This window comes from Sorex fumeus, unplaced genomic scaffold (genome assembly GCF_029834395.1).
Source record: "Sorex fumeus unplaced genomic scaffold, SorFum_2.1 ptg000028l, whole genome shotgun sequence".
Lineage (NCBI taxonomy): Eukaryota > Metazoa > Chordata > Mammalia > Eulipotyphla > Soricidae > Sorex > Sorex fumeus.
Genome location: NW_026606085.1, coordinates 10,123,456 through 10,151,274, shown reverse-complemented (window position 1 = coordinate 10,151,274; position 27,819 = coordinate 10,123,456). Strand labels below are relative to the sequence as shown.

The window sequence follows — 27,819 nt, the reverse complement described above, 5'->3', positions numbered from 1 at the left end:
CATCGATTTGCTCGAGCGGGCCCAGTAATGTCTCCATCATGAGACTTTGTTGTTACTGTGTTTGGCATATCGAATATGTCACGGGGAGCTTGCCAGGCTTTGCCGTGCAGGCGAGATACTCTCAGTAGCTTGCTGGGCTCTCCGAGAGGGGCGGAGGAATCAAACTCGGGCCGGCCATGTTGGCCGCTTGTAAGGCAAGCACCCTACCTGCTGTGCTATCGTTCCAGCCCTTAATAAATACATGCTGCTTAATTTTTAAAGTTACAAATGACAGTGGTGAGGGATCAAATTCCATCAAATGGAATGACCTGTACTGATACAGCAAGTATATTTTGAATTTATTAAAAACCTCAATAGACTCAGAAAAATGCCAGTAATTTGTTGTTCCTACTGAAAATTATTTATTTATTTATTTATTTATTTATTTATTTTTGCTTTTTGGGTCGCACCCAGCAATGCACAGGGGTTACTCCTGACTATGAATTCAAGAATTACTCCTGGCGGTGCTCAGGGGACCATATGGGATGCTGGCAATGAACACAGGTCAGCCGAGCGCCCTACCGAGTCAGCAAGTGCCCTACTTTCTGTACTACGGCTCCAGCCCTTTTACAATTTTTTTTGGTTTAAGTTAATGAGATTTATGCTATTTTTTTCTGTTTCATACTAATATGAGCCATAATCTAATCCAATATGACTTCAGACATATGCCACTAACCACACAAACACCGACTGACCTTGTGTGTGACCTGCTCAGACCTCCATAGTGCTCTTACAAAGGAAGAGAAACTTTTTCCAAACATAACCCTGAACTGCTGTGTTGATCCAGCTGACCACCCTTTCTAGGAACTACATATTCTTAGGCTGGAACTGAACCCATTAATCTCACAAATTATTTCATTCAAAACAGGTAATTTAAATAAGTTCTTCTTAGACATGAATGAGGAGTAAAATTGAAGAAAATTTTCAAATATGTCATCTAAAATTACTTAAAGAACTATTCAAAAGAACCCCTAGTGTGACTTTAAATCATTTTAACTATATTATCACTTACAGCTAGACAAATATCAAGCGCAGAATAAATTCTTATTCCTTAAAGGTGATTTATGAAACAACATGCACTATTGTAGCACTGTAGCACTGTCCTCCCATTGTCATCGATTTGCTTGAGCGAACCCAGTAACGTCTCCATTGTGAGACTTGTTGTTACTGTGTTTGGCATATTAAATACGTCACAGGTAGCTTGCCAGGCTTTGCCGTGCAGGCAAAATACTCTCAGTAGCTTGCGGGGCTCTCTGAGAGCGGCGGAGGAATCGAACCCAACGTGGCTGGGCAGCGACTTGCAAGGCAAATGCCCTACAGCTGTGCTATTGCTTTTAACATAATGGCAGGTATAATTTTGTTGAAACAGAATCACACTTGCAACCCCAACATGGTACTGAATGATGGGTAGGGCATGGCATATTTTGAACCAAGTATACTGAGACTATCATGTGATTATTTAGTTCTTTCATCACTTCTCCCCATTTGTACTTCTCTGATATTCTTTGGCTTTCCTCGCCAAGACAGATTTTTACACATTATATAATCCTATGTACACTCTAATTAGCTTGTGACAATAAAAGTAATCCTAAACTCTTTTGCATCAACATGATTGAAAACAAAGAGGCAAGCACACACGCAAAGATCATTTGGAAGCATTCTCCCATAAAGAGATTATTTTAAAAATCCAGAATACGCCTATTATCTTAACATGGAAATGAAAATGCGGCCCTTAAAATTCATCACAGATGAAAACGAAAACTAACTAGCTTAATGAAAATTTTGCTTTCTTCATAATCTGGTGAAATTCCCAATTGGGGCTGAAAGAACAAGGGTACGAAAGATGTCTCACCATACTGAAATAGAACTCTGGATCATTTTTCATCATTATATGAACAAAAAGCATATTTCATCAGTTCACAAAATATATCTCACAGTAACTATGAAATGCCAATATTCTTTGTATCATCTGTAATTTCAAAACAGCCTAATGTTACTAGTATGAACTGTGAAACAGATTTCTTACCTTTTATTCTCTCTGACTGCTTTGTCTCCCTTCTTCCAAGAGATGGTTGGTTTAGGAGCGCCTTGGGGTTTGCACTCTATGACCACTTCTTGGCCTTTGGTAACAATGATTGTTCTCTTCAGTTGATTCAGTGCAAAAGAGGGAACTGAAGCTATTTTAAAAAAAAATGTTAGTTTCACCAGAAGTAATGAAAAGTCTAAAGGATGACAAAAGATACTGTAACATTTTTTGTGTGTGTGTGTGGAATGGATAGAATTCTATTACATCTATACAAAGGCACTAATACAAAACTTAATTTTGAGTGACCACCATATATGTGCAAGAACAACCATTTTTTTCCAGTGGCAGGTGAATATGGCATATAATGCACATCCACAGACAAAACATCTCAAAAACTTATATGCTTTAATTATAATTAATAAACTAAACGTGGAATCATTGATGAGCAATTTAGACAAGAGGTAGAAGAAAGAAGCAGAGAAATTTTAGACTTCCTTAAGAAAATTTGAGGTGAACTGTGGAATGACATTCCGTGTCATTCCTTTGCTATCTGTGATTCTTAATTTGATACACATGTGCCTTTAATTTTAAAAAGCTGAATCTAGTTTTTTAGAGAAATAGTTTTTTTGAGCTGTTGAGCTTAATTCATACAAATCTGGGCTCTACCATTGAGACATAAAAAATCCAGTTTAAAGAAATGGAATTATTTAAATTTAAATATTTTTAATTGATTGTAATTATTCACTAGGTCTTGTTTTTCATTACTATTACAATTATTATACATTTATTTTTTCAAGAGTCTTTTAAACCTAAAAGAGGACTGAAAGACTACTGTATCTTGAAATATTTACTTATAACATCTAACAATTTTATTAGTATTCCTTGTCCTTTGTGTATCATTGAGATACATGGTTCATTAAATAAGAGTATATATATATATATATATATATATATATATATATATACATACATACATACAGAGCTGGGCTAAAAGTTGAGAGAAAAACTATGGAACCATGGAGGGAATATAACATTTCTGATTGTCTACTAAGAACATAACTTACTGAAATATTTAATAGTGCTTTAAAAAATACTTTAATCTAAAAAGACTGGCATGCGAGCTGACGAGTACATACCTATTTCCTTGGTTAGGATGGAGGAGATTTGGGTGGAGTTTTGAAACATGTAGAAGTTTTTCATTTAATAATTAATTTATGATGATTTGTATCTAGCTGATAAGGTAAAGGATAAGCTTCTGTATTCCTGAATTAATAGCTAGAATTAATGTCATGCTTTGAGAATGTAGGCAGAGGAGAAGACAGCATAGTTAGGCCCCTGAGAATTCTTGGGGCCCCTTGGATTGAGAACATGGAAGCATCTTTCTTTGTATTACAAACACTCAGAGGCAAAGTGTAGGCAATGGCCAGAGTGGAGAAAGTAGCCTGCATCCCGGGGCCCAGGCACGCTCTCTCTGAGCAGTCTGTCCTGGTGGGTTTAATCTTCTGGACCCCGTCAAGGGAAGCAGCCTTAGTGGCCAGCGCTCTTCCCTTCCTAGAGAGCGGCCTGAGTCCTCGGGTCCGACTGCCCTGGTCTTCCTGTCTAGGGCAGGGCAGTGGTCCCAGTGCTCCAGCAGGAGGGGCTGGGGGCTCTGCAAAGGAATCCTGCCTCAAAGGGGTCACCTGACTCTCCTCTTGGGAGAATGCTCAAGGTTGCTCTGCTAGTGGGGAGAAGCTGCCCAAAGGGACATTTTGATCCTGACTGTCAGGAGATTCTTCCTGTATTTCTTACATGCTTCAAAATCAATACTGTAGAAAAGACATTCGGTATAAATCTCTAAATCATAAAACTAAAGCTATAGAAAAATCTTATAAAAAATAGTAATGGGACAAATGGTACACAATAAAATTTTGCCCCTGAAGCTTAAAAAGTATATCAGCAGGACATTTTATTTTAGTAATATAAACGGATCTTACAATTACATCATAAACCTTAAGTATAGGAAGAATTAGAGCATGAAAAGTCGAAACAACCTTCTCCCTACTTATTTATTTAGAAATCGCTTACCTAGAATCCTCAGCTCAGCACTGGCATAAATGGCTCCATATTTATTTTCAGCCAAACACTGATACATGCCAGCATCTGATTGATTCACATTGCGGATCATCAATATTCCATTAACCATCTCAACCCTACTCTATAATGGAATACAAAAAATTAGATACAGGAAGTGAACAAATTAGATCAAGAAAATAAAAGCCGCCAATTAATACAGTTACACATTATTTATAACTTTATGCTCATTTTTTGTTAGAACATTTCTTATAATTTATAACTATGTCTCAGTCTGAAAGAAGTAACTGTATTTTCCTAAGGAGTGTATCCTTATTTTTGAGCTATGCTCCTTTAAGTTGGCATACAAGCTGAGTGTACCTGGAGTGATAGCACAGCAGTAGGGATTTGCCTTGCACGGGGCCAATCCGGCTGACTCGGGTTCGATTCCTCCGTCCCTCTTGGAGAGCCCAGCAAGCTACCTAGAGTATCTTGCCCGCATGGCAAAGACTGGAAAGCTACCCGTTGATGTATTCGATATATCAAACACAGTAACAACAATTCTCACAATGGTGACATTACTGGGTAAAGCAAATTGATGAACAATGGGAGGATAGTGACAGTCACTAGTTGAGTGTGTGATGTACACTCAGCAGCTGTAGGGAACTCATCTTAGAAAAGAGAAGCATGGTTCTCACAGGGTGAAAGAACTGCAGACACTGGCAGACAGGTTGAGGTGACAAAGGTCCAGGTTGGTAAGAACCCCTTTAGCATGTCGATCTTATTAGGAACTTTCCTTTCCCCTCGCTTCCCAGCAGACTATCCCAATAAACGAATGCACTAAAGCTGCCCTGTCTCGGGGCTCTGGATTATGTGTCCAGAGTATGCGTCCAGGCAGTGCTGCCCCAGACGGGAGACGTGTGTGTGCAGGCTGAGGTGAGCTGAGATGGGGAGCACGTTTCAAATGCAAATTTTAAATTTCAAATGTTGTTAAACAACCAGGTGTCATGTTCCTAATTCTGAGCAAATGATCCTTTCAGTATTTTGTGCAAGTGCTTTGATTACCTATCAACAGAGATGCCAAGCAGTTTGACAGCATTTTCAAAACATGCCCGTTCCCTGAGCAGGCAAGTGGGTGCGGGTGGGGCTGCCCAGGAGTGGGAAATACTGAGCAGAGGAAACTTCTCAGGTCTGTCTGGGGTATCAGCATCCCCAGCCCCTCCCCAGCATTTTCTTTGAACTGCTCTGCAGTTGCCCTCCTGGAAGTCTTCTGTGTAAACGTGGTCTGCGTTGGCCCTATTTTAGACTGAGAGAGCAGGGGAGAGCCAGGATGGACAGGACAACGGGAACAATGTGATCCCAGTTTTCACTGGACAGAGGAGCAGCTGGAGCGCTCAGAGACAAGCAGCAGACAAGCAACGCCTTGGAGACCACGGAGTCCCAATCGAACTGATTTGGGACTTCATGTTTCTAGACTCCCCCAACTCTTCCCCACTCTGCCCTCCTTCTGCAAAACTCTCTCTGGGACAAAGTTAGATCGAATCATTATATCATCCTGCATTCTTCTGAAATTGAGTAGTTAATGAGATTTTTGCAAACTAAAACATTTTGCAAATCAAAACATTGATTATGTGCAAAACAAAAACATTTTTGTTTTAAGAATGTGTAGTTAATTCTCTCTCTCTCTCTCTCTCTCTCTCTCACACACACACACACACACACACACACACACACAAGACATGGAAGACTACGGGTAGCAGAATCACATGGGAGAAACCCTGTCCAGCACAGTGAGAGTTCTATCGCAATTTCATTTTCCAGGGGATAGGTGATCTGGGGCAAGTCATTTCTCCCAGGGAACCCCCTGCAAAGTGGCAGCAAAAGGGTAATGCTCAGCGAAACAGCCAAGGAGTCAAGCACAATCAATGATATTTCCTGTGTATGTAAAAGGTTGAACAACAGTTAAGGAACCAATGTATTACTTAGAAAAGTAATGTGGTAACTGATGTTCCAAGTGGCACACATATGCAGTATTTCTCACCACATGAGATGGAGGCAAAGTAAGAAACAGTTTTCGAGCTCCCTGAGAGAGGCTGGGGCCAAGGCAGGGGAGGTACCTGGGGCGTCAGGGCTGCTCCGTTCCGCAGCCAGCGGTAGGTGGGCCGCGGCTTGCCAGTGGCCTTACACTCCCAGCGCAGAGGGCTCCCGCTGTCCAGCTGGGTGTCGTTCAGCTTCTCCACCCAGTGAGGGTACGCTGCAAGGATGCAAGCATGGAAGCAGGGGGTCACATTCTCAAACACATCACCAATTTCTGAGTTCACAGGAAAACACACATACTCAACGCATCAAAACCTTTGGATTTCAGTTCATCACCTATCAACTCCTACAGATCTCTGAAAGAATAAAAAGCAGTAGAACTAGGAATTGAGTGAAGTACTAAGTGAAGTACTAACTAAGTGAAGTATTAACTAAGTGAAGTTCTCCTGATATGGGGGAGTCCTTATTTACTTGTTTTGGAGCTCATGGCTAGACGCTCTTGGAGGCAACAGGTCTGTGACCAAGAACAGGTACTAGAACACTGCTTTATGGACAGCAGGAGTGGACACTGGTAGTTGGGGCTGCACCCTCTGAATCACTGACCGAGTGGACACTGGGAAGCCAGACTGCTCCCTACAATACACTGATCGATGCTTCGCACCTGAATAGCTTTGAGAAACACTTGTTTGGGGGAACAGCCAGCTGTGCTCGGAGCTTCTTCCTGGCATTATGCTGAGGGATTCCTCCTAGCAGGGCTCAGGGGACCATGTGTGGTTCCAGGGCCAGACCTGGTCAGACACAGGTCCTGCCAGTTGTACAACTCTGTCCTGAGAACAGAATAACTTTTGGGGAGCAACACACCAGCAGCGCTCAGGGTCACTCTTGGTTGTGCAACCAGGGATCACTCATGGCAGACTTGTGGGACCATACGGGGTGCTGGGATCTAAACCAGGCTGACTTCATGCAAGGCAAGTGCCCTACCTGCCGTACTATCTCTATAGAAGAGAAAAACATATTTAAATTCGGTTCTTCATGTAATTTTTTCTATCTTTTCATAAATATATGAATTCTTCATATATGCGCATATATTTAAAGCATTTAAAATTGCAATAGAAAGATTACTTTGTACAGAATGAGATATGTGATTGTGTGCAGCATAGAGGAATTAAAATTAAAAGGAGATCTCAAAAGTTACTAAACTTTGAGAAATATTAAATTAAGTGAATAATATAATTTGAAAGAGAAAACACTAGAATAAAAAATCCTTCTTCAAACATTTTTGACTAACCTACTGCGTGGCACAGAGTCCTGATTCCAAAATGAATTTTTCATATGAAGCAACAAGTGATTAATAAAATTAAAATGAGTTTTAATTAATAAAATTAAAATAAAATCTTCTGCTGGTATTTACCAGAAGTACAATTGGTACAAAGCTTAACACTCAGAATATGGAGACAAATAGATCACAATATCCACATTCTGTCTACTCAAAATCCAGTAGATGAGAGAGAAGTGCAATTAAAATCTAATTCAAATTTCTTAAACAATTCTACAGATAAAAATGCTCTACTGCACTGCCCACAGACTCTGAAAAGTAGCTCACAGCTTCTTTTAACTTGCCAGACCGCCTATTTTAGAGAGATGCACTCAGAGAGACATCTGCCGCTATAAACCCAGGAGTGATGACACTCGCCAGATGCGCTGCACGTTCCCATCTACTTATATAACATGTCTGAGTCACAGAGTACTCTCCAGGTTAGGTTTTAAAAAACTAAACAGATGTGCATAAAGAAACTTGCTTATTATCTCTGGTCATTAACATTCTGCATATTATTGATAAATGTTCATTACCCTTTATTGCTTCTATAGACTGACACGTTCAGAAGTCAACATTTTATAAGTGATCTCTAATATTATGCTCAATATTATGATTCTAATATATGGTCAAGGAGAGGTAAAATAGTGTACTGGAAAGGTTATAAAGTTGGGGACAGGGAATGTGGATTCAGATCTCAGTCCTTGCCCAACCAGGACTGTTATATAACTTTAATGAGTCTCATTTCTAAGTTTGAGATAGTAGTTCATTTTCCAATGAGATACTATGATGATCGAGTATAATAAATATTGGTTACCGGCCTTCTTAATCCATTACACTTTTTGACTGTTGTCTGTGTATATACATATAGAGCCCCTCTGTAACAACAAAATTTAGTGAGGGAGTTCATTCGAAGAAATAGGATTGAATTTTTTCAAGAAATTATTATTTTTTATTAATTTTTATTAGTGGAACACCATGAGGTACAGTTGTAGACTTACAAATTTTTGTGCTTGGGTTTCGATTATACAATGATCAAATACCCATCCCTCCACCAGTGCCCATTTCCCACCACAATGGATCCCAGTATCCCTCCCACACCCATCCCCCCATCCCCCCGGCCTCTGTGGCAGGGCATTCCCTTTTGTTCTCTCTCTCTCCTTTTGGGTGTTGTGGTCTGCAAAAGAGGCATTGAGTGGCAATCATGTTCGTTCCATAGTCTATTTTCAACATGCATCTCCCATCCTGGGAGGATCCTCCAAACACCCTTTATTTGGTGCTCCCTTCTCTATCTGAGCTGCCATTTCCCCTAGAATGCCCGGCTGGCCTCTAAGCCATGGAGTAATCCTCCTGGTACTGATCTCGGCTATTCTTGGGTATTAATCTCCTATTTTGTAACTTTATGTCCCCCAGATGAATGCAATCTTTTAATCAGAAAATCTAGATTTAAGTATTGTTTTCTGTGATAAATTTTTATTGAACTTTCAAACACAACAGCTTTATACGTAGATAAACATAACTTTTTAAAGAAGAATAGAGAATGATATCTAATAATAAGGTTTTGAATTCATTAATCAGAAATTCATCTAATGAATGCTTTTCACTTGGGGCTGGAGTGATAGCACAGCGGTAGGGCGTTTGCCTTACAAGCGGCCAACATGGCCGACCCGAGTTCGATTCCTCCGCCCCTCTCGGAGAGCCCGGCAAGCAACCGAGAGTATCTCGCCCGCACGGCAGGGCCTGGCAAGCTCCCCGTGATGTATTGGATATGCCAAACACAGTAACAACAAAGTCTCCAATGGAGATGTTACTGGGCCCACTCGAGCAAATCGATGATCAACGGGAGGGCCTTTACCTTACCTTTACCTTTACATTATTGAAATAGAGTAAACAGAAACTAACTATTCCCTGTTCCATTCCCATTTCTTCTTCTTCTTCTTTTTTAAAATTTTTTTTAATTTTTGGTTTTGGGCCACACCTAGCAGTGTTCAGGGATCACTCAGAAGGCTGGGGGAAAGGTGGGGGCAGAGCTCAGGAATTGAAACAGGGTTAGTTGCATGCAAAACAAACACTTTAATCTCTATACTATCTATGAGCTGGAGCGATAGCACAGCAGGTAGGGCATTTGTCCTGCACACGGCTGACCCGGGTTCGATTCCACCACCCCTCTTGGAGAGCCTGGCAAGCTACTGAGAGTACCCTGCTCACATAGCAAAGCCTGGAAAGCTACCCACACCATATTCTTTATGCCAAATACAGTAACAACAAGTCTCACAATGGAGACATTACTGGTGCCCGCTCAAGCAAATTGATGAACAACAGGGCTACAGTGCAGTGCTACTATCTCTCCAGCCCCCACCCCATTCCCATTTTATATCTTGCTCAGATACCCAGCATTTCACTATAGTAGTTCCCCAACCTGGCCCTCCATACTTGGAGGTTGAGTTTTGGTGCCTTTGTTAGTTTGAATATGGAATCTGGTTCCACTGCATATTATAATGGGACCTGAGTAATAAACTCCTTAAAATGTCTGCGTTTCCACATCTGTCAAGTAGAGAAATTAATTCCTAGAGGCCATTTGTTGTTAGTGTATGCTAAGCACCTAGTAGCAAAGCAGTGTCTAAAACAGGGGCTCTTGGCAGCAATTTGTTCCCTTCATCAGATCTTTAGTCTCCTAACTTTTGTGGATGCTTTACACTTGAGGAACAGTGTACACACCTCAGCATTAATATTTGGAATAGCATCAAGTTATATAATAAAAACTATCCACTGAACACCATGCTCAGCGCTGAAAACATAAAATGACTTTTTAGTTTTACAAATTTTATACTCAAATTGCAATCATTGGAAGTCATTAATAATTGCACAGATGCTGGCCAGAGATTTCATTAAAAAAAAGGAAACCTATACTGCACTGAAAAGAAAACTATCCCTGGGGTTGGAGCAATAGTACGGCAGGGAGCACCCTTGCCTGGCACAAATCGAACCTTGGTTCCATTCCCACATCCCATATGGTCCCATGATCACCACCAGGAGTAAATCCTGAGTGCAGAGCCAGAAGTTCTGCTGGGTGTGACCCAAAACCAAAAAATAGAAAAATAAAATGTTCCCTATGGGACACTTAGTTCAATTCAATGCAATTTTTTAAAAAGCATCATGGTTAAAAATGTTTATTCCAAATATTAAAAATATTTTTAGTTAAATAGTTTTAGTAGCACTGTCCTCTCATTGTTCATCCATTTGCTCGAGTGGGCCCAGTAACATCTCCATTGTGAGACTTGTTACTGTGTTTGGCATATCGAATATGTCACGGGTAGCTTGCCAGGCTTTACTGTGTGTAGGCAAGATATTCCTGGTCGCTTGCCGGGCTCTCAGACAGGGCAGAGGAATTGAACATGGGTCGGCCTGGTCGGCCACGTGCAAGGCAAATGCCCTACCCGCTGTGCTCTCACTTAGTATTAGTCAAAATATTTAACTATTTTTTGTCTAAATATTAAATACAAATTACTCAGTGACAGTGCCATTTGCTATAGGGTGAAAAATTACTTGTTGGTGGAGCATATTATATATACATCACTATAGTGTAGTATTTGTTTCTACAACAATAATTTTCAGTGTGATTATTTCTTATCTTTAAAACTGATTAACACTTCAACTATACTTTTTTTGCCTTTCTGGGATATATTCCCAGGAGTGGTATTGCTGGGTCAGATGGGAGCTCAATTTCTAACTTTCTGAGAATCGTCCATACTGTTTTCCAAAAGGGCTGAACCAGTCGGCATTCCCACCAGCAGTGAAGGAGGGTCCCTTTCTTGCCACATCCACGCCAGCAAGTGGTACTACATGGAAAGTATCATGTTAAGCGAAATGACTCAGAAAGAAAGGGATAGACATAGAAAGATTGCATTCATCTGGGAAACGTAAAGTAACAAAATAGGAGACTAACACCCAAGAATGGCCGAGATCAGTACCAGGAATTTTACTCCATGGTTTGGAGGCCAGCCACACATGCTAGGGGAAAAGGGAGCTCAGATAGAGAAGAGAGCACCAAGTAAAGGGTGTTGGGAGGATCCTCCCAGGATGGGAGAAGCTTGCTGAAAGTAGACAATAGACCAGACATAATTGTCACCCATTGACTCTTTTGCAAGCCACAACACCCAATGGGAGAGAGAGAACAAAAGGGAATGCCCTGCCATAGAGGCAGGGTGGGATGGAGGGGATAAGGGGTAGGAGGGATACTTGGATCCGAGGTGGTGGGAAATGGGCACCGGTGGAGGGATGGGTATTTGATCATTGTATAATTGAAACCCAAGCACAAAAATTTGTAAGTCTACAACTGTACCTCATGGTGTCTCCCTAATAAAAATTAAAAAAAAAAACCCAACTGATTAACACTCAGCTTCTTCCCCTCCTTTTTTCTGCATTCTTCCCCTTTCTATTTCTTCCTCTCTTGTTTTTATTTTCCCATTCTTTCTTTACTTTTTACTTGAAAATGATTCCCTAGGCTCGATTCAGTCTGAATTGGAAATACAACGACTATGAGTTTTTCATGTATAGTTATAACTAGGTCTTCTGAGTTATCAGAAATTAGAAAAGACCAATAATTAAAAGTTTCTAACCCATAAAATAACAGCACTAACAGAACACATTTAATAGAATGTTTACAGCTTACCCTAGGTTTAATTACTTCCCAAATCATCTTAATTCTTACTTGTTTATTTTTTTCTTCTCATTAGTATTTTCAGACCAATGTGTCTGTGTTATAATATTAGATATTTACATTGAGCTTTTTGTTTTTGGGGTGGAAGGTGTGGGCCATGCCCGGTGGTGCCCAGGGGGCCATATTCAATGCTTGGCATCAAACCCTGATTGGCCTCATGCAAGGCAAGTACCTTACCTACTGACTATCTCTTTGGCCCTGACTTTCCTTTTCTAGGAAAAAAATCTCGGTGATTATCTATTCAAGGCAATGCCGCTCCGTGCAGGAGTGTCCTCATGAGACTGACCTGAGGGAACATTCGGTTGAGCACAAGATGAGTACAGAGACTGATTCTTAGCAGCAGATTTCCCTGGAGTGGGTCTGCCAACAAAACTGACTGAAAGTGATTTTTCAATGTTTTCCTGGCAACAGCTATTTCTGTGTGTAAATGAGGAAGCTTGGAGTGGGTAAGGAGGGGTAGTCCTTATAGAAGCTCTATCCTAAGCTGTCTAACTGAGTTCTCATCAAGTATGGGTCATTCTTCACAAAGAGAAAAATTTAGGGCTTTTCCTAATAACTGTAGGAGTTCCAGATATCATGCCTTCATTGTGTGTGTGTGTGTGTGTGTGTGTGTGTGTGTGTTTTAACTAGCAATGTCTTTTTTCGTAATTTTGTAATTTTTATTTTTTAAATTGAGTCACTGTGAGATACACAGTTACAAAGCAGTTATGATCAGGTTTCAGTCATACAGTGATCCAACACTCATCCCTCTACCAGTGTCCATTTACCATCACCAATGCCCTAGTTTCCTTCCTGCCACCCCATCCTTTTCCCCCAGACTGCCCCTATGGCTCTATGGCAGGCACTTTCCTTCTCTCCCTCGAGTAGCAAAGTCTTGACTGAACACCTACCTTTCAGAATCAGAGGTTTTGTAATAATTCACATGGCTGCTGAGAGGATAAGCTGACATAATGTAATTTATGTTAATTATTGCCAACTTAGGGTACAGAAGTGACCCTCTCCCCCATGGTTGAGAGAGCTTAACAATATAAGAAAATAAACACTCTGCTTTGTGGATTTCTTTGACTAGTAGCATTTGTGGCTCAAAAATAACCAAGCTAGTACTGGTATTTCAGTTTGAAAAACTTCTAAGTGACTCTATAACCATCTCTTCCAGGATGTTTTCCCAGTTTAACCTTTAAACTACATATCCTTTGAACAGCTTCCCTGAATAATCCCAGTCAAATGAACAGATCCTGTTACCATAATTCTTCGGCAATGCCTGTATCTGCATGATTTTGCATCAATTCCAAACCAGACCATGAGCTCCTTTAAAACTCCCTTTTTGTTACTGAAACTCTCCTTTAGTAACAGGCACTAAATAAATAACTGAACCAGTGGATGAAGGAATATCATATGTGTGGCATGGTTAACTTGTTTCAAGTGCTGAAATCCTAAAGGAATTATTAGTGTAAAAGAAAAAGAGGTTGACTCCAGATGTTGAGATTTCAGAACACTCTTTAAGAGTCTTTGAAAAGGCTGGGAGTGGAGATCCATTGCTCATTTCCCCTTGACTCCTGTCACCCAAGGGTCACGCCCATAAGCCACTTCCTGCTGTGCCATATAATCTTGTCATAGGCCACCATCCAGATCACATGGCTTTTTCTCCTAAAAGGGAGGAACATGATGCCCGCCATAGTCATGAGACTGGACCCTGTGCCAGGCTGTTTCACTTGGGGTGCTAGGGGGGTGGGTGAGAGCCCTCTAAGGGAGCCCCCAAGGGACCCAGCCCCAGCAGCTGAAACCCTCCAGTACCCAACCACCTCCACACTCAAGGCCACTCCCCACACGCTCGGGTGGAGCCTCATGCACAAGTGAACATATTCTTGGACCACACGGCCGCATTGTAAGACACTCCCTACCATTCTTCAAGAGTATCACACCATGTTTAATGATATTCAAATAGTAGGCAACCAATCATAGAGGGATATATATATATAGGCTGGAGCAATAGCACAGCGGTAGGGCATTTGCCTTACAAGCAGCCAACATGGCCAACCTGAGTTCGATTCCTCTGCCCATCTTGAAGAGCCCGGCAAGCTACCAAGAGTATCTCACCCGTACGGCAGAGCCTGGCAAGCTACCCGTGACGTATTCAATATGCCAAACACAGTAACAACAAGTCTCGTGATGGAGACATTACTGGGCCCGCTCGAGCAAATCGATGAACAACGGGAGGACCATGATATATACGTATTTCCAGATATATATAAAACTCACATCACTCAACCTTTAACAACATGTTAGTGATATCCTAAAGAACGTCTTAATGGCCCCTGCCAAATTAGAACAATCTTCACACTGTTTCTTCTATGGATACTTTTTTGTAGCATTTTCAGCGGTTTTTCGTAACAGACAATACAAAATATATTATTTTGGTTGTGCTTTGGGACAGGGCTTGGGGCTTGGGATGGGATTTGGAAACATGCCAAATATGGTGGTGGGAAGGTGTAATGGTGGTGGTATTGGTGTTTGAATATTAAATGTAATCAAATATTGTTAACTATCTTATAAAGAAAAAAAAAGGAGTCACTGAAAAGGATATTAAACTTTTCTGGAAAATTCATCTTGAGATACAGCCTCATAGTTGCTTTGCCAAATCAGCCAAAAACACAAGTGGAAAATCTAATATTGGAAGTATATGTATTTGCTTCTGTCGGTGTTGTAAGTCAGTATATTACTCTAGATGGCTTTTAGAGGCTCCGGGATATTCCAAAGAGGTCACAGGTGAAAATCAGGTAAATGGGGGAATGGGGGTGTGTGGGGGAGGTGCCAGGCTAGGGGCCAGCTGGTAGGACAGATTGGTCAGAGAAAGGAAACAAGAGTGAGAAACACTGTTTATTGCTACGTTTCTCTTTATTTCTGAATGCTTAAGGGTCCTCATCTTGGACATGAGCATAGCCATTATTTCTAATGTATGTTATAAAAATGAACACGAAATGTGAATGCAATTTGTGCGAGAGCCTTAACCTCTCTACTAGCTCTCTGGCCTTAAAATAGACACAATTTGGGATCCTTATAAATGAAGGTGATATTGTATGCATTTTTTGAAGTAGACTTTCCCCCCAATTTCTTACATGAATCTAGATGTGTCTTTGCTATTCAGACATGATAAAACACTTTAGGCTGTAGAGACTATTTGCCAGATGGCTGCATTAGTTCAGGCCACTGGTCAGCAAAGTGTTTTTGTAAAGAGCATGCTAGCAAATATTTTCACTTTTGCAAGTCAGCTGATTTCTGCCTTAATTAGTTAATTTGTGTATGGAATGATAAAGCCCATTGAGATACTATGTAAACAAACAGGTGCAGCTATATGGCAATCAAATAAGGGTTATAAGGGTTACAAGATTTTTAACATACCAGAGGATGACTTTTGTGTCAGGAAACAAAACTTGTTTAAGAAGATCAACTTTATACTATACATATGCTTACTAATTCCCTCTTCATCTTAAATTTCAACCATTTCTATACATAGGGTAATTTTTACATGATGCATTACCATGCAAAAGAAATACAATAGAATTATCACTACATTGTAATTATTATTACTACATTGTAATTATTACTACAATGTAAGTCTTGACTGTGAATACTTACTGTAAACTTGCAACTGTCCACGAAAGGAGTTTTTCCCACGTGCATTTTCTGCTCTGCACTCATATATGCCTGCGTCCTCCAGTTGAATGTTGGGTATTTCCAGCACTGCCTGAGACTTCCGCAGACGAGCCTTACTAGGAATATAACCACTAACCTTCAGCCATGTGATTGTTGGAACTGGGCTACAAGAAGGACCAAAAACATCATTAATACATTTTCCTCTATTAGGGACACAGATTCTGTTATCTGGTACTTTGAGTGCCTAATAGTCTGAGTGCAATAAAGCATCATCACAATTAAGGACCACAATTGATCAATTGATTGGTTGATATCTTCTATTTTTCATTTGGATTGCCTGTTAAGTAGCTAGATTACAAGGAAGATTATTTCTTTTTCCTTTATATTTACAAAGGCAATACAGTCGGGATTTCATATATTTTAAAACACTAGATTTTATTTTCCTCCCTTTCCTACAATATTTGAAATGTTACCTTTGTCATATAATTGGTTCTCACATACTTGAATCTGTTTCAAGTTTCTCAGTTCTGTCCCACTGATTTACTTATCACTCTCTATATTTAATGCACTTTTGGCTCCAGATTCCATCTACTTTTTCTATTTGCTTTTTTCACTACTTTCTTCATATCCCCTGACCCAGAAACACATTTCTCTATGTGTTCCCAATCATATCTGTTAAAATCCTACTAATCCTTTGAGACCTGTCCTAAATGTCTTCCTCTTCAACAGTGTGTTCTTATTTGTGTAGTCAGCTGGTTTTTTTTTAACTTAAAATGACAATGGGTTTTGTGTATGTGATTCGTATCCTTCTAACAGTCCACCATGCATTAGGATTTCTAACTGTAGACTCTTTCCCCAATAATTTTCTTATAGGAGTGACATCAATGTTTACAATGTAAACAATTCCATGATAAATACCTTTTTTGTTGCTTTTTGGGTCAACCCGGCAATGCACAGGGGTTACTCCTGGCTCTGTACTCAGGAATTACTCCTGTTAGTGCTCAGGGGACCATATGGGATGCTAGAAATCAAACCCAGGTCGGCCCTGTACAAGGTAAACACGCTACCTGCTGTGCTATCGCTCTAGCCCCTACATGATAAATATCTTTGTGTGTTTCTGAATACCTTTCTTATTTGTTCCTTTGTGATAAAACATGAAATTGGAATTCTTGGATTAAAGACTTAACAATATTTGCTTGTTTGTTTAGGTATTTATCCACTATCCAGAAAACCGAATCTTGCATTTAGGAATAACCTTGATGTTGGCATGACATATTATTCTTTAAATATGCACTATAACTGACTTGATATTTTTTTGTTTAGGATTTTTACATCTATATAGCACAGTGGTAGGGTGTTTGCCTTGCATGCAGCTGACTCGGCTGACCCGGGTGCGAGTCCTCCACCCCTCTTGGAGAGCCTGGCAAGATACTGAGATTATCTCACCCACATGGCAAAGCCTGGCAAGCTCCCCATGATGTATTCGATATGCCAAGCACAGTATTAACAAGTCTCACAATGGAGACATTACTGGGCCCGCTCCAGCAAATCGATGAACAATGGGAGGACAGTGATACAGTGCTACATATTTAAAGGTGAGATTGTCACTTATTAGGTTCATGTATATATTTTTTTGTTGGTAGACAGGTGCTTAGTTTGTTGGCATGATAGGTTAGCTAGTTTGGATATCATAGTGATGGTTAACAGCATAGTACGCATGCCATCTTATTCCAATCCTCTATTCTGCTTCCATTGAAATAGAAGGGCCATCAGGTCCTGTGGCAGGACTCGCGGGATTCTCACCAAAGTCACCGGAGTTTTCTACCACCAGTGAAGTCTAACACACACACACACACACACACACACACACACTCAGACACACACACACACGTATGTATTTTATTTTCTGTTAACTACTTGTTTAAATTTGGGCTTGTTTCAACTTTGGAAATTCATTATTCCTTTAGAATATCAACTATTTAATCTATTATTTTGATGTCTTTAACAATGACTTTTATAAATAATAATTGAACTTTAAAAAATGTCTCAATCACAAGTGGTTTCAATTCATAGTAAAGTGTAGGTTCTAGAGACATATATTCTGGGAACTCAAGTATTTATGCAACTAAAGTTTTTTACCACCTCTTTTCCTCAGTTGTTGGGACATGTTAAATAAGGTGGAAGTGTCCCTGCTTAGCTTAGAGAGTGATCATAAACTTATCTCAAGTGTCTGGCACAGAGCAAGTAGGCATGAAGGTGTTTTCAACACCTTTCAATAATGATGATGTCTGTATCGTTTTTAGAACATTAATGTCATGTGAATGTAGTTTTTATATTTTCCCACTACCTTAAAGCATTGTGTTTTGGTCAGGCGATTAGACCTTTAGGGAATACAGATAAGTTTATAAAGTAGCTGTGATACTTGAAGGAAGTTATTTAAGTTTTATTGACCTAAAGGAAGTTATTTAAGTTCTATAACTCTGGATTTCCAATCTGCCAAAGAGTTCAGGTGATCTAAGATTCTGTGGTAGAGGGAGGATGGCTAAGATATTGATAATCTCTGGCATTAAGGATGCATAATAAAATCAGTAAAGTAGACATTAAAAGAATATGAAAGCATATACTTTTAAGAAAAAGAAGTAACGTCACGAAATGTTGTGGGACTCAGTTCTCCTAGGTCTGTGCTCTCCTCTCCTCTCTGTTGGCCAGTGCAGAGTTGGTGAAAGGCAGGGGCTGATGCCAACAGAAAAGTCTGTGAATTATTTACTAGAGGAAAGTGTTACACTACTCTTAACAAATAAATAATTTCTTTTTTTTGAATACTACAAGAACGATATAAATATTTATCTTGCTAACATCTAATAGAAGGTTTATGTTTTGTACCTGCAAGCAAACATCTTTTTCACTAACATATATGAAAATGAATAACTGTCATCAGAATATAAGACATTTGAGCTGTTGGGAAGGAATGGTTCATATCTGATAATGGAGATGAGAACTGAAGAAAGGGGTATGTTAGCAAAACATTTGGGAAAACTTTCACCTTCCATAACTTGGTAAGATAATTCAAATGTATAAAGTCTAGTAGAGAATTAGACATGTGAAAAGTGTGTATAGGTTATAGTTAAAAAGGTAAAGGTAAAGGCCCTCCCGTTGTTCATTGATTTGCTCGAGCGGACCCAGTAATGTCTCCATTAGAGATTTTGTTGTTACTGTGTTTGGCATATCGAATACATCACGGGTGGCTTGCCAGGCTCTGCTGTGTGGGCGAGATACTCTCGGTAGCTTGCCGGGCTCTCCAAGAGGGGCGGAGGAATCGAACTCGGGTCGGCCATGTTGGCTGCGTGTAAGGCAAACGCCCTACCGCTGTGCTATCGCTCCAGCCCATAGGTTATAGTTAGACTATCAAAATATTATTGAAAATATGAACTCAATAAAATACTTATTGAAATTTGGCAGAATTAATGTGAAGAGGAAAACTACAAATATAGGATCTGAATTGCAAAAAAATCCTCAATTATATACATCACTATCTATCCCACTGTCTATCCCCATAGTTCTTTGTCTCATAACTTTGCAGAATGTATTAAAAAGATGGAGAATGTACATCAAGAGTTGGGTGGCTCTGATGGTCCTCTGGGATGACTCAAGCCTCTGCTCTTTCTCTTGAATACTTGCTCTTGCCATGAGAACAAATTTAAGTCAGTCTGTTAGAGAATGAAAAATTACATGGCCTGGGACTAGCATCTAGGCTGAGGAGAATCCAGGCAAGCCAGACTATAATGGACCTCATTAGCTGACATATTTATGAGCAAGCCCAGCTGAGATTTGCCCGGTTTGAGCCAAATCAGCAGAATCATGCAACCAATCAGTCTTGTGATAAATAATGTATGGTGTTGATTTAAGTTGCTAAATTTGGGTTGTTTGTTATACAGCATTGTTATGACAATAAATAATCAATACTATAGAAAAAATTCTAACTTTTCCTAAGTCCCAGACAGTAGAGTAAAAGAATAAAAAGATACAGAGTAACAAAGGCTCATAAATGTAATCCCATGGCAAGGGGTTTTGGTCTTTCTAACCAAACCCAAAGGCCTCAAAGTAGCTGCTGCTACACAGGAAAAAGAGTAATTGGGGTGTAACATTAGGGAATTGCCTTCAGGTAAATCTAGTAGTATATAACTTCTTCATATATATATATATATATATAAATTTATTTATTGAATCACTGTGAGAAGAGTTACAAAGCTTTAGGGTTTAAGTCTTGGTCATAGAATGACAAAACACCCGTCCCTTCACCAGTGTATATTTTCTACCACCAAAAACCCCAGTATGCCCCCCACCCCATACCCTCCCCCGACCTTTGTGGCAGATAATTTCCACACTACTCTCTCTCTACTTTGATTACATTCAATATTTTGACACCAGACCCACCATTATTATTTGGGATTTCCCCCCAACACTCAGACCTGCTGAAAAGGCAACACTAGACAATTTGTTTTCTATTGCTGATTATAAATAGCATATGATGTGGCTGCGCAGTTTTGGAATTCCAAAATTTTAATAATTAAATCTGAAGGGATTTTTTCCAAAAGCTACTGGGTTCCAAGATTTGTTTGTGTGTCTCTAGGATCATGGCTGTTAAGCAGCTTAATGAATAGCTGAAGGGGCCGTTCATGGGCAGTGACTTGGGGTCTTATTGGGGCAGGGGAGGATAAGGTCTGACTCCACCCCCATCCTGTGAGGCCCTGCGTGTCTAGTCACTGTTGGCCCATACCTGACTGTCCAATGGCCTCTGGAAGATGGCAGCCACCAAGACACCAGGGGGAACAGGCGAATATAACCTCATCTTAAAAGTTCGTTTCTCTTGGTTATGTTGATATTTTCCTTTGAAATAAACTATAAGAACTGTTTTAAAATACTATTTGATAATCTGTCATATCTGATCTGAGGGTATGTTTTTGACTAATTTTTCTCCTGCATACAATATATATTTTTACAAAACTTCCTCAATTTTCTAATAATTTTTACTAGATAACATATTTTTGGTTTTTGCTTTTGTTAAGGAATAGTGAATTTTGGACACCCACAGTTGCCACTATGTAAACTCATCCACTATCAGCTCTACAAATTCAAAAGAAAATATCAGAAGAGATGCACGCCAAGCTGAGAAAATTCCTGGAGACACCAGCCTTCCAGCTGAAAACCCTCTGGGCACCTTTGGGACATCAGGACAGTAGTGTGTCAAGTCCTTGCCCAAGCAAAGCCCCAGCAGCCACAATGCCAAGGTCCCGACCTCACTGCTTCATGACTAATCTTCTCTTTGACACCAAACTGATGAATATTATGGGAACACCGCTTTTCAGACTGAGAACTCTGGGGTCTTCCTGGAATGGGGACAGGCAGCTTCCCCCTAGATCCCCAATCTGCTGAAGCCCAGCAGCTGCACTCACATCCCATATCTGCCACCATGGAAACTTATCCATTGGCCCAGTTCCACAGATCCTAGATATTCTGGAGTGACACCTCCAAATCCCACAAAACTGGCATCCAAGCATCCAAGGAGAAGTGCACCAAATTCGATGCCAACACAGATGCCAACGAAGGGCAATAAACAGAAGCAACAGCACGGAAGACTCACTCAGCCAGCAACTAACAGCTCAGTCAGCTCTCAGATAAGACTCAATCACCTATGGGGAGATACAGCAATTTTCACAAAGTTTCTTTTACCGAAGTATTGTTTTTGATAATTCTGTTAGTGATTTTTTTTGTAACAAGCAATACAAGTTATGTGGTGCCTAAGGAGGCAGACTTGCAGAGTGGTTGGGGAAATGGGGAGAGTGGTGGAGGAAGGGTCACCCTGGTGGTGGGGTTGAAATTGGAACATTGAACGCCCACAACTGTATTATGAACTTTGTAAGCCAGTGTTTAAAATTATGATGAGTGAATTTTTCTCTGGCATGCTTGTAACTCATGGTGCTTTGACAGACTTGTTTGTGAGTTCTGTGTTAGGTTTAGGTTAACCACTCTTTAAGTCCCCATGATTTTTAGGTGACCACTGGAGAAAATATTTGTTCAAGGTTTTATTTCTCTGGTTGACTGAAATGTGAATTGCTTCTGATCCTGTGCATTATTGAAGAGTTTAGTTTTCAATCTTGACTCCTGATGTTTTTTCCTCTTCTCTGGTAGGGAAATGGTCGGATCTGAAATCTTAGCCAATACATTCACAGCTCTCTGGTCATAAACTGAATGAGATCCTACTGCAGACTTTAGGAAGTTCTATTTTTGTGTAGGTTCCCCTCTCTGGAGTTTTCCCCTACAATGTCACCCATCTCTCTGATGCCTGTTTTTCCAGCTCAGTGAGGTAGCTAGTTCTTCCCCACTTCCTCCACCTGGAAGGCAACTGGGCCAAAGGTCTTATCACCCTGTTGCCATTCTCTGAGGAAATGCATTTTTGCACAGCTATTCAAGAAAAGAAAATAGTCATTCCATTTACTATGTTCATATTTTGAACTGTTTAGGGTTGAGATCTACTCTATAATAAATTAATTTGCATCTTTTGTAGGGAATTCCAACTCTATACCTATATGGGGTGGGAGAAATGAATGTGGACAAAATTCCAATCCCAGTAACAAAACAGATAATATGTTTCTTCAATCTTCATATTAGATTCCTCCTTACCTGATAAAATAAATGAACCAATAATATACCAGAATATACATGTTTTAAGAAGCACCATTAGAGTGACTGAAAACATATTTAGAACTGTACACGATGACAGATATAAGCTACAATGAAAAGAAGTAGTAATCTTTGGCATTTTGGCAGTGCTGGCATTTTACAGTAATTTCAGATAACTATATTCATTTATGTTGCCCTTGACAACATAAGGAAAATAAAATACTGTTGTTGTTTCCAAATGTTTTATTTGTAATTAATATGATTTATTTTTCAGGCATGTAGGATTAAAAATTTCCTCTAAAATATTTTTTCTACATGAACAGCAACACAACATACTAATCTGAATGATAATATAAGATTATTCAAGGTACATTTCTTTTAATAATAACTTGAGAGTTTTTTTTCCCAAAATGAAGGGCTGATTTTAGCTAGGTTGAAAAAAAATAAGTAATTTTAGAAACTACAATTTTAAGCAAAACAACTTCTAACTAATGGAATGAGATCAAAATTCAGCTTTGATAGTAGAGCCCATAGAAGTTATCTTCCTCTGTGTCAGTCTGTTGAATTGGTACCTGTTTAACTGCACATTCTAGTTTCACGTAGACTGAGCAACACGACTGAAGAGGAATGAGTTTATTTTTGTTTCCCAGTGAATTTTGCACTGAGGATGATGTCAGTCAGCTGGCTCCAAACATCTCCATTCAGAACAGTCAAGGTAACTCACGTGGGCCCGGGAATTCAGAGTTGGCTGTTCCTGAGATCCCCTGGTGAGACCCCAAAACCAAAATAGCAAAGGGAGAGGGAGAAGAAGAGGGGAGGGAAAAAATGAATAGTCAAAGATTCCGCAGCCACTTTGAGATTCTGAGACAGGCTTTTTCACAGCGCTGCCAGAGTGGCAAGATAAAAAGGGACTCCAAATGTATTCTTGAAAGTATGGAATGTGCTGGATGAACTTTGGACATTGTTAAAGTCATTAAAGGTATTTTTTTCAAAGATCATTTTTATATGAGTGATAAGGTAATGTGTAGAATCTGTCAAGAAAGAAGGAATACTTAGCTGTAAAGATTTAATGATTTCAAGAGAAAGTACTCCCCAGCTACAAATCACCATTCACAGACAAATTGTGGGTCTGTCTAATAGAGCTTCCTATTTTCCTTGCATAAGTCACAAGTGAGATATGAATTTTACATCTGATGTGAAAATGTATGTAGTTATGGCCCCTTGGTGATTTGCACAAAAAAAGAAGGAAACATTGTATATCTTTGATAGAAATGGAAAGAACCAAGTTTTATAACTTTTCTCTAAGAAAGCACATAAAAATTCATCATAAAAAAGGCTCTTGAGCCAAAGGTTTTTTTCTTTTATGATCCTGTATCTCAAGAAAAAAAAAAGAACAAAACTCAACCATTGTGGATGATCACTACAAGCAACATCATATGCAAAAGTTTTCAGGCAGATGAGTTTTCTTCACCAAAATTTGGAGTGCTCGGGGCCAAATGCAATGCCTACATCTTTTTTGACAGGGGTGCACTTTCAAGGAAAAAAGAGCATGACATGGGCAAGGAGCAGATGAGCTAATGAGCATTAGGGAGAAGAAATGAACTACATCAACTTCAGGACAGGAAGTTATTAAGGATGGATTTTAGAAACTGCAACTTTAAGCAAAATAGCTTCTAACTAATGAAATAAGATCCTCTACAAAGTTTTGGTCAAAATCTGCTGAGTTGTTTTTTTTTAAGAAGACCTTCTGTATATATTTGAGTCCTTCTTGCTTCTGATTTTTTGTTGTTGGAGTTTTGGGGTCACATGCAGCCGAGTTCAAGGCTTACTCCTCTGAGTTCAAGATCACTCCTGGTGGGGCTTGGGGGACCATAAAAGACAAGTGCCTTATCTCTTGTACCATCTCTCCAGCCCGTTTTCTGACTTTTGAACTAATGCTTGAAAAGGATATTTGGTTTAGAATTATGAGATCTGCTTCTGCCTCACAGTTTGCTAGTTGTTAGGCCTGTGCAAATGTGTTTTCCTTATAGCTCACATGACGGGGTCCTAAGACAGCTCTGGAAATGTCATCAATATGATGCTTGCTAGTGGTGAGTCCAAATACGATTAATCAATTGGTCCCGGGTTCTGACAAATACACAACATTTGTGAGTGCAAAAACAAAAACGATAAAGCACTGCATTGAGGAAGATGCTGAAAATATGAAAAGCCATCAAAGGAAGGAACATTAGGCCAGGCCAGCCTTGGTCAGCATGTTGCGAACTGGCCCTTCCTTGCAGAGCCCAAATGCCACGTGTCCATATGGAACCAGCCTCTGTGACCTGGCAGCCCCTCCCAGCAGTGAGGGTCTCCAGGAAGTGAGGATGAGTTCCTGAGCTCATCCTCAATACTGAATACCAATACTGAAGCAGCAAGAGCTCATGGGGTGCTACTTTCTTACTCCCAGGATGTTCCTGCAGGGTGACCCAGACTGATAGGCTTCGAAATCTAGCATGGAGCCTACCCCAGGTCTTCTTTGAGTCTAATGATAAAGCAGCTTGATATTGGGTCCTGCGGACAAGTACCACATGACTCCAAGTTATTTGAATTCCTTCAACTTTAGTGACTGGCAGATCCAAATGAATCAGATTAATAAATCATTAATAGGTAAGTAAAGAGCGGGTTCTTTGGGAATGTTTGCCAGATGCAGACCGAGGATGTCTCAGGGGACCATCCGTCATTCTCATAGTTACCGTGGGTCCAAGATCAGCCCTGGGAGACAGACTGCCTAAGATGGGTGGAAAACAGAAACCACTGCAAATGGCCTCCTGAATTGATAACGGTGACTTTCTTACTTGCAATAAATGTATAAAAAGAGAAAAACTTACTTAATGTCCTGGTTTCCTAATAGGCATTTGATAGAGTATAACAAAAGATGATTTGTAAATGCTATCTGACAGAGAGATAAGCGGGCACTAAAAAGGGCAGGAAATTGAATGTGCTCCTTCCTTCCACCTCAGCACCAGGTTTCAGAAGAGTCTGGAAAGGTCATTCCCATAATTATTACAGTAACTGGTTCAAGGCCTTTTGAGCACAGCCGATCTGATTGTGTGCTAATGGCTGCAGAAGCAAGATAAGGAACATGTAAAGTAAAGAGAAAACTCTGCCTGTCGCACTATTAGCTTGCAGGATTGTCATACTAGATAAACTGAAGTTTCTATAAAGTATGTGGCTTTTTTTTTAAATTACAGAATAGCCCCAAGTTTGCCCTTGTGCATGGGGTCATTTAAGCATCACTGACCAAATTTCACTTCTTTGCTGTGCCCATGTGACACATCTGGGATCTTTCTGGGGTCTGCAAAAGGTCACAAGGTGAAATGAAAACTGCCAGAAAACTGTGGCTCATGTAACATGGCCCGAATTTTCAGGGCCAAGACATGTGAAAGGCATCTGGAGAATTCCATCTGATCAAACCAAGGCAATAACATTTCTCTTGTTAGCAGAAGATTGAGCACATTTCTCATATCCGAATTCAGTGCAGGAAACATATTCAGCACTAGCCTCGTGTCTGATCCTCCGGGGACTCGAGAGTTTTGCACAACTGAGAGGACACAGACACAGCAGCCCAGGGGCACAGGCTCAAGGGAGAAGTTCGGGGGGACACACAGCAACAAAGTAAAGAGGGTGACTCTCAAAGCAAGTGGTCAGGACTGAACAGGGGCTTGGAAACTCTCTATGACCACATGTCCTATGGGCTCAGGTGCTGGGATGCAGAAGCAGAGAAGCAGGAAGGCTGTGCTGATGAGGCCAAGGGAAGGGGGTTAAGACAGGAGTCTGGAACCTGTCTAGCTCTGGAGAAGACAGCGTGGAAGCACTCTAGTGAGGTGGCAGAGCCATCAGGGCACTGTGGTGATGCCCTGCTCCTCAGCCAGCTTCCAGAGCAGCAGAAGCATCTTGCTGTAGTGTTTCCAGTGCTGGGTTCATGCCCCACCTCAGAGACCCTGGTTGCAGCCTCCTCAGAGGTCCGGGGCCTGGAAGGAAGCTCTGAGCTGTTCTATGTTAATCATCCTGATTCTTTCCCCTGCCCAGCCCCCCTCCCCCCCCCCCCAAAAAAAAAAATAAAGCGAGCAGCAGCTTTCCTGCAGTCAGGGACTCTCTGTTAGGAAAGGATCACTGTGTTCTGGTACCTACTGAACAATCCGCATGGCCTGGAGTCACACACAGGCAGACGATTTCATTCCACACTTAGAGGGACACGCAGAAATCAAACCAAATTCCTAACTGGCGTCATCTCTGGCTTACATGTTGAGTTCCGGATCTGCCAGAAGAACGCGGAGAATAGGGGGACACCTCGCATTCCCTCCTTTCCAACCAAGGGCTCTGACTGGCTGCTGAGTGGGGAGAGGCGACACTCTCCTTTTCTGCTTCCTGTGTGCCACCAGCCACTTTAAAATGTTATGTAATAATGGAGAGCCACAATGTAGCTAATTAAGTTGGCCTGGCCCTAACCTTCTGCTCTTAATACTCAGTCTGAGTGGGTGGATGAACAGCCAGCAAAAAAAAGAAAGTTTAAAATTTTCATTTCCACCCCTGACCCAGGCCATTTCTCTCTTTCAGGAAACATTATATCTAAATTACAGAAGACGAATGGGGATTATTATCTTCTTGGAGCAGCGTGGAGGAAAGAGCTTTCTCTGCTTCTGCTGATAAACCATTTCCCTGTAACAACTTTTTTTTTTTTTGGTGAAGAACTTCTCTATAACACCCTCAATCTAATTCTGCTAGTTTAATCCCATTCTGTTGGAATTTCACCCGCTCCCCACCTTGCTGAAACTGGAGAACAGTGTGAGCACGATCTCTTGATAATAGTCTTCCATATGTCAAAAAACAGCCTTTTCTTCTCAAAGTAATTAATTCCCCCTCCTTCTATAAAACACCTTTCTATATTTTCCAGAATTTTACACACCTTTGTCTCCCTAAGGAATTCCTGTTTTCCCTCTGGGAAAGAATGTGTGTGTCGATCCAATCGGTATGGAATAATCAGAGTGATTTCTAGTGTGAGCTGGGCCGGGGACCCAGGGAGCTGCTCATAGGGAGAGCTCCAGGCTACAATGTGTCCCCTCTGCAGAGAAAACAGCTGGTTTCTCCTAAATGGACATTTAAACTGCGATTTCTGTGGAAGAAAACTTGAAAATATTTAGGGCTTTCCAACTGATTCTCCTACTTCAAATCAGGGAGGTTGGTGAACTCAGATGATACCAAAAGAGTGAAATTTGACAAGCGACATTTTATCTTCTGCTCTTTCCTTTCACGATACAG

At 40.5% G+C, this 27,819-nt stretch overlaps 1 protein-coding gene across 4 annotated transcripts in view; it reads right to left on the bottom strand.

Annotated features, from left to right (window-relative positions):
* CNTN5 (contactin 5) overlaps positions 1–27,819 on the bottom strand; it is an 863,350-nt gene that overhangs the window by 210,889 nt on the left and 624,642 nt on the right. For all 4 annotated transcript variants that reach the window (XM_056114781.1, XM_056114779.1, XM_056114782.1 and 1 more), the window contains 4 exons: positions 15,823–16,004; positions 6,232–6,368; positions 4,130–4,259; positions 2,066–2,216 (listed from right to left, as the gene is read on the bottom strand). In XM_056114781.1, coding sequence (XP_055970756.1) covers positions 2,066–2,216; positions 4,130–4,259; positions 6,232–6,368; positions 15,823–16,004 — 600 coding nt within the window. The remainder of the gene's footprint in view (positions 1–2,065; positions 2,217–4,129; positions 4,260–6,231; positions 6,369–15,822; positions 16,005–27,819) is intronic.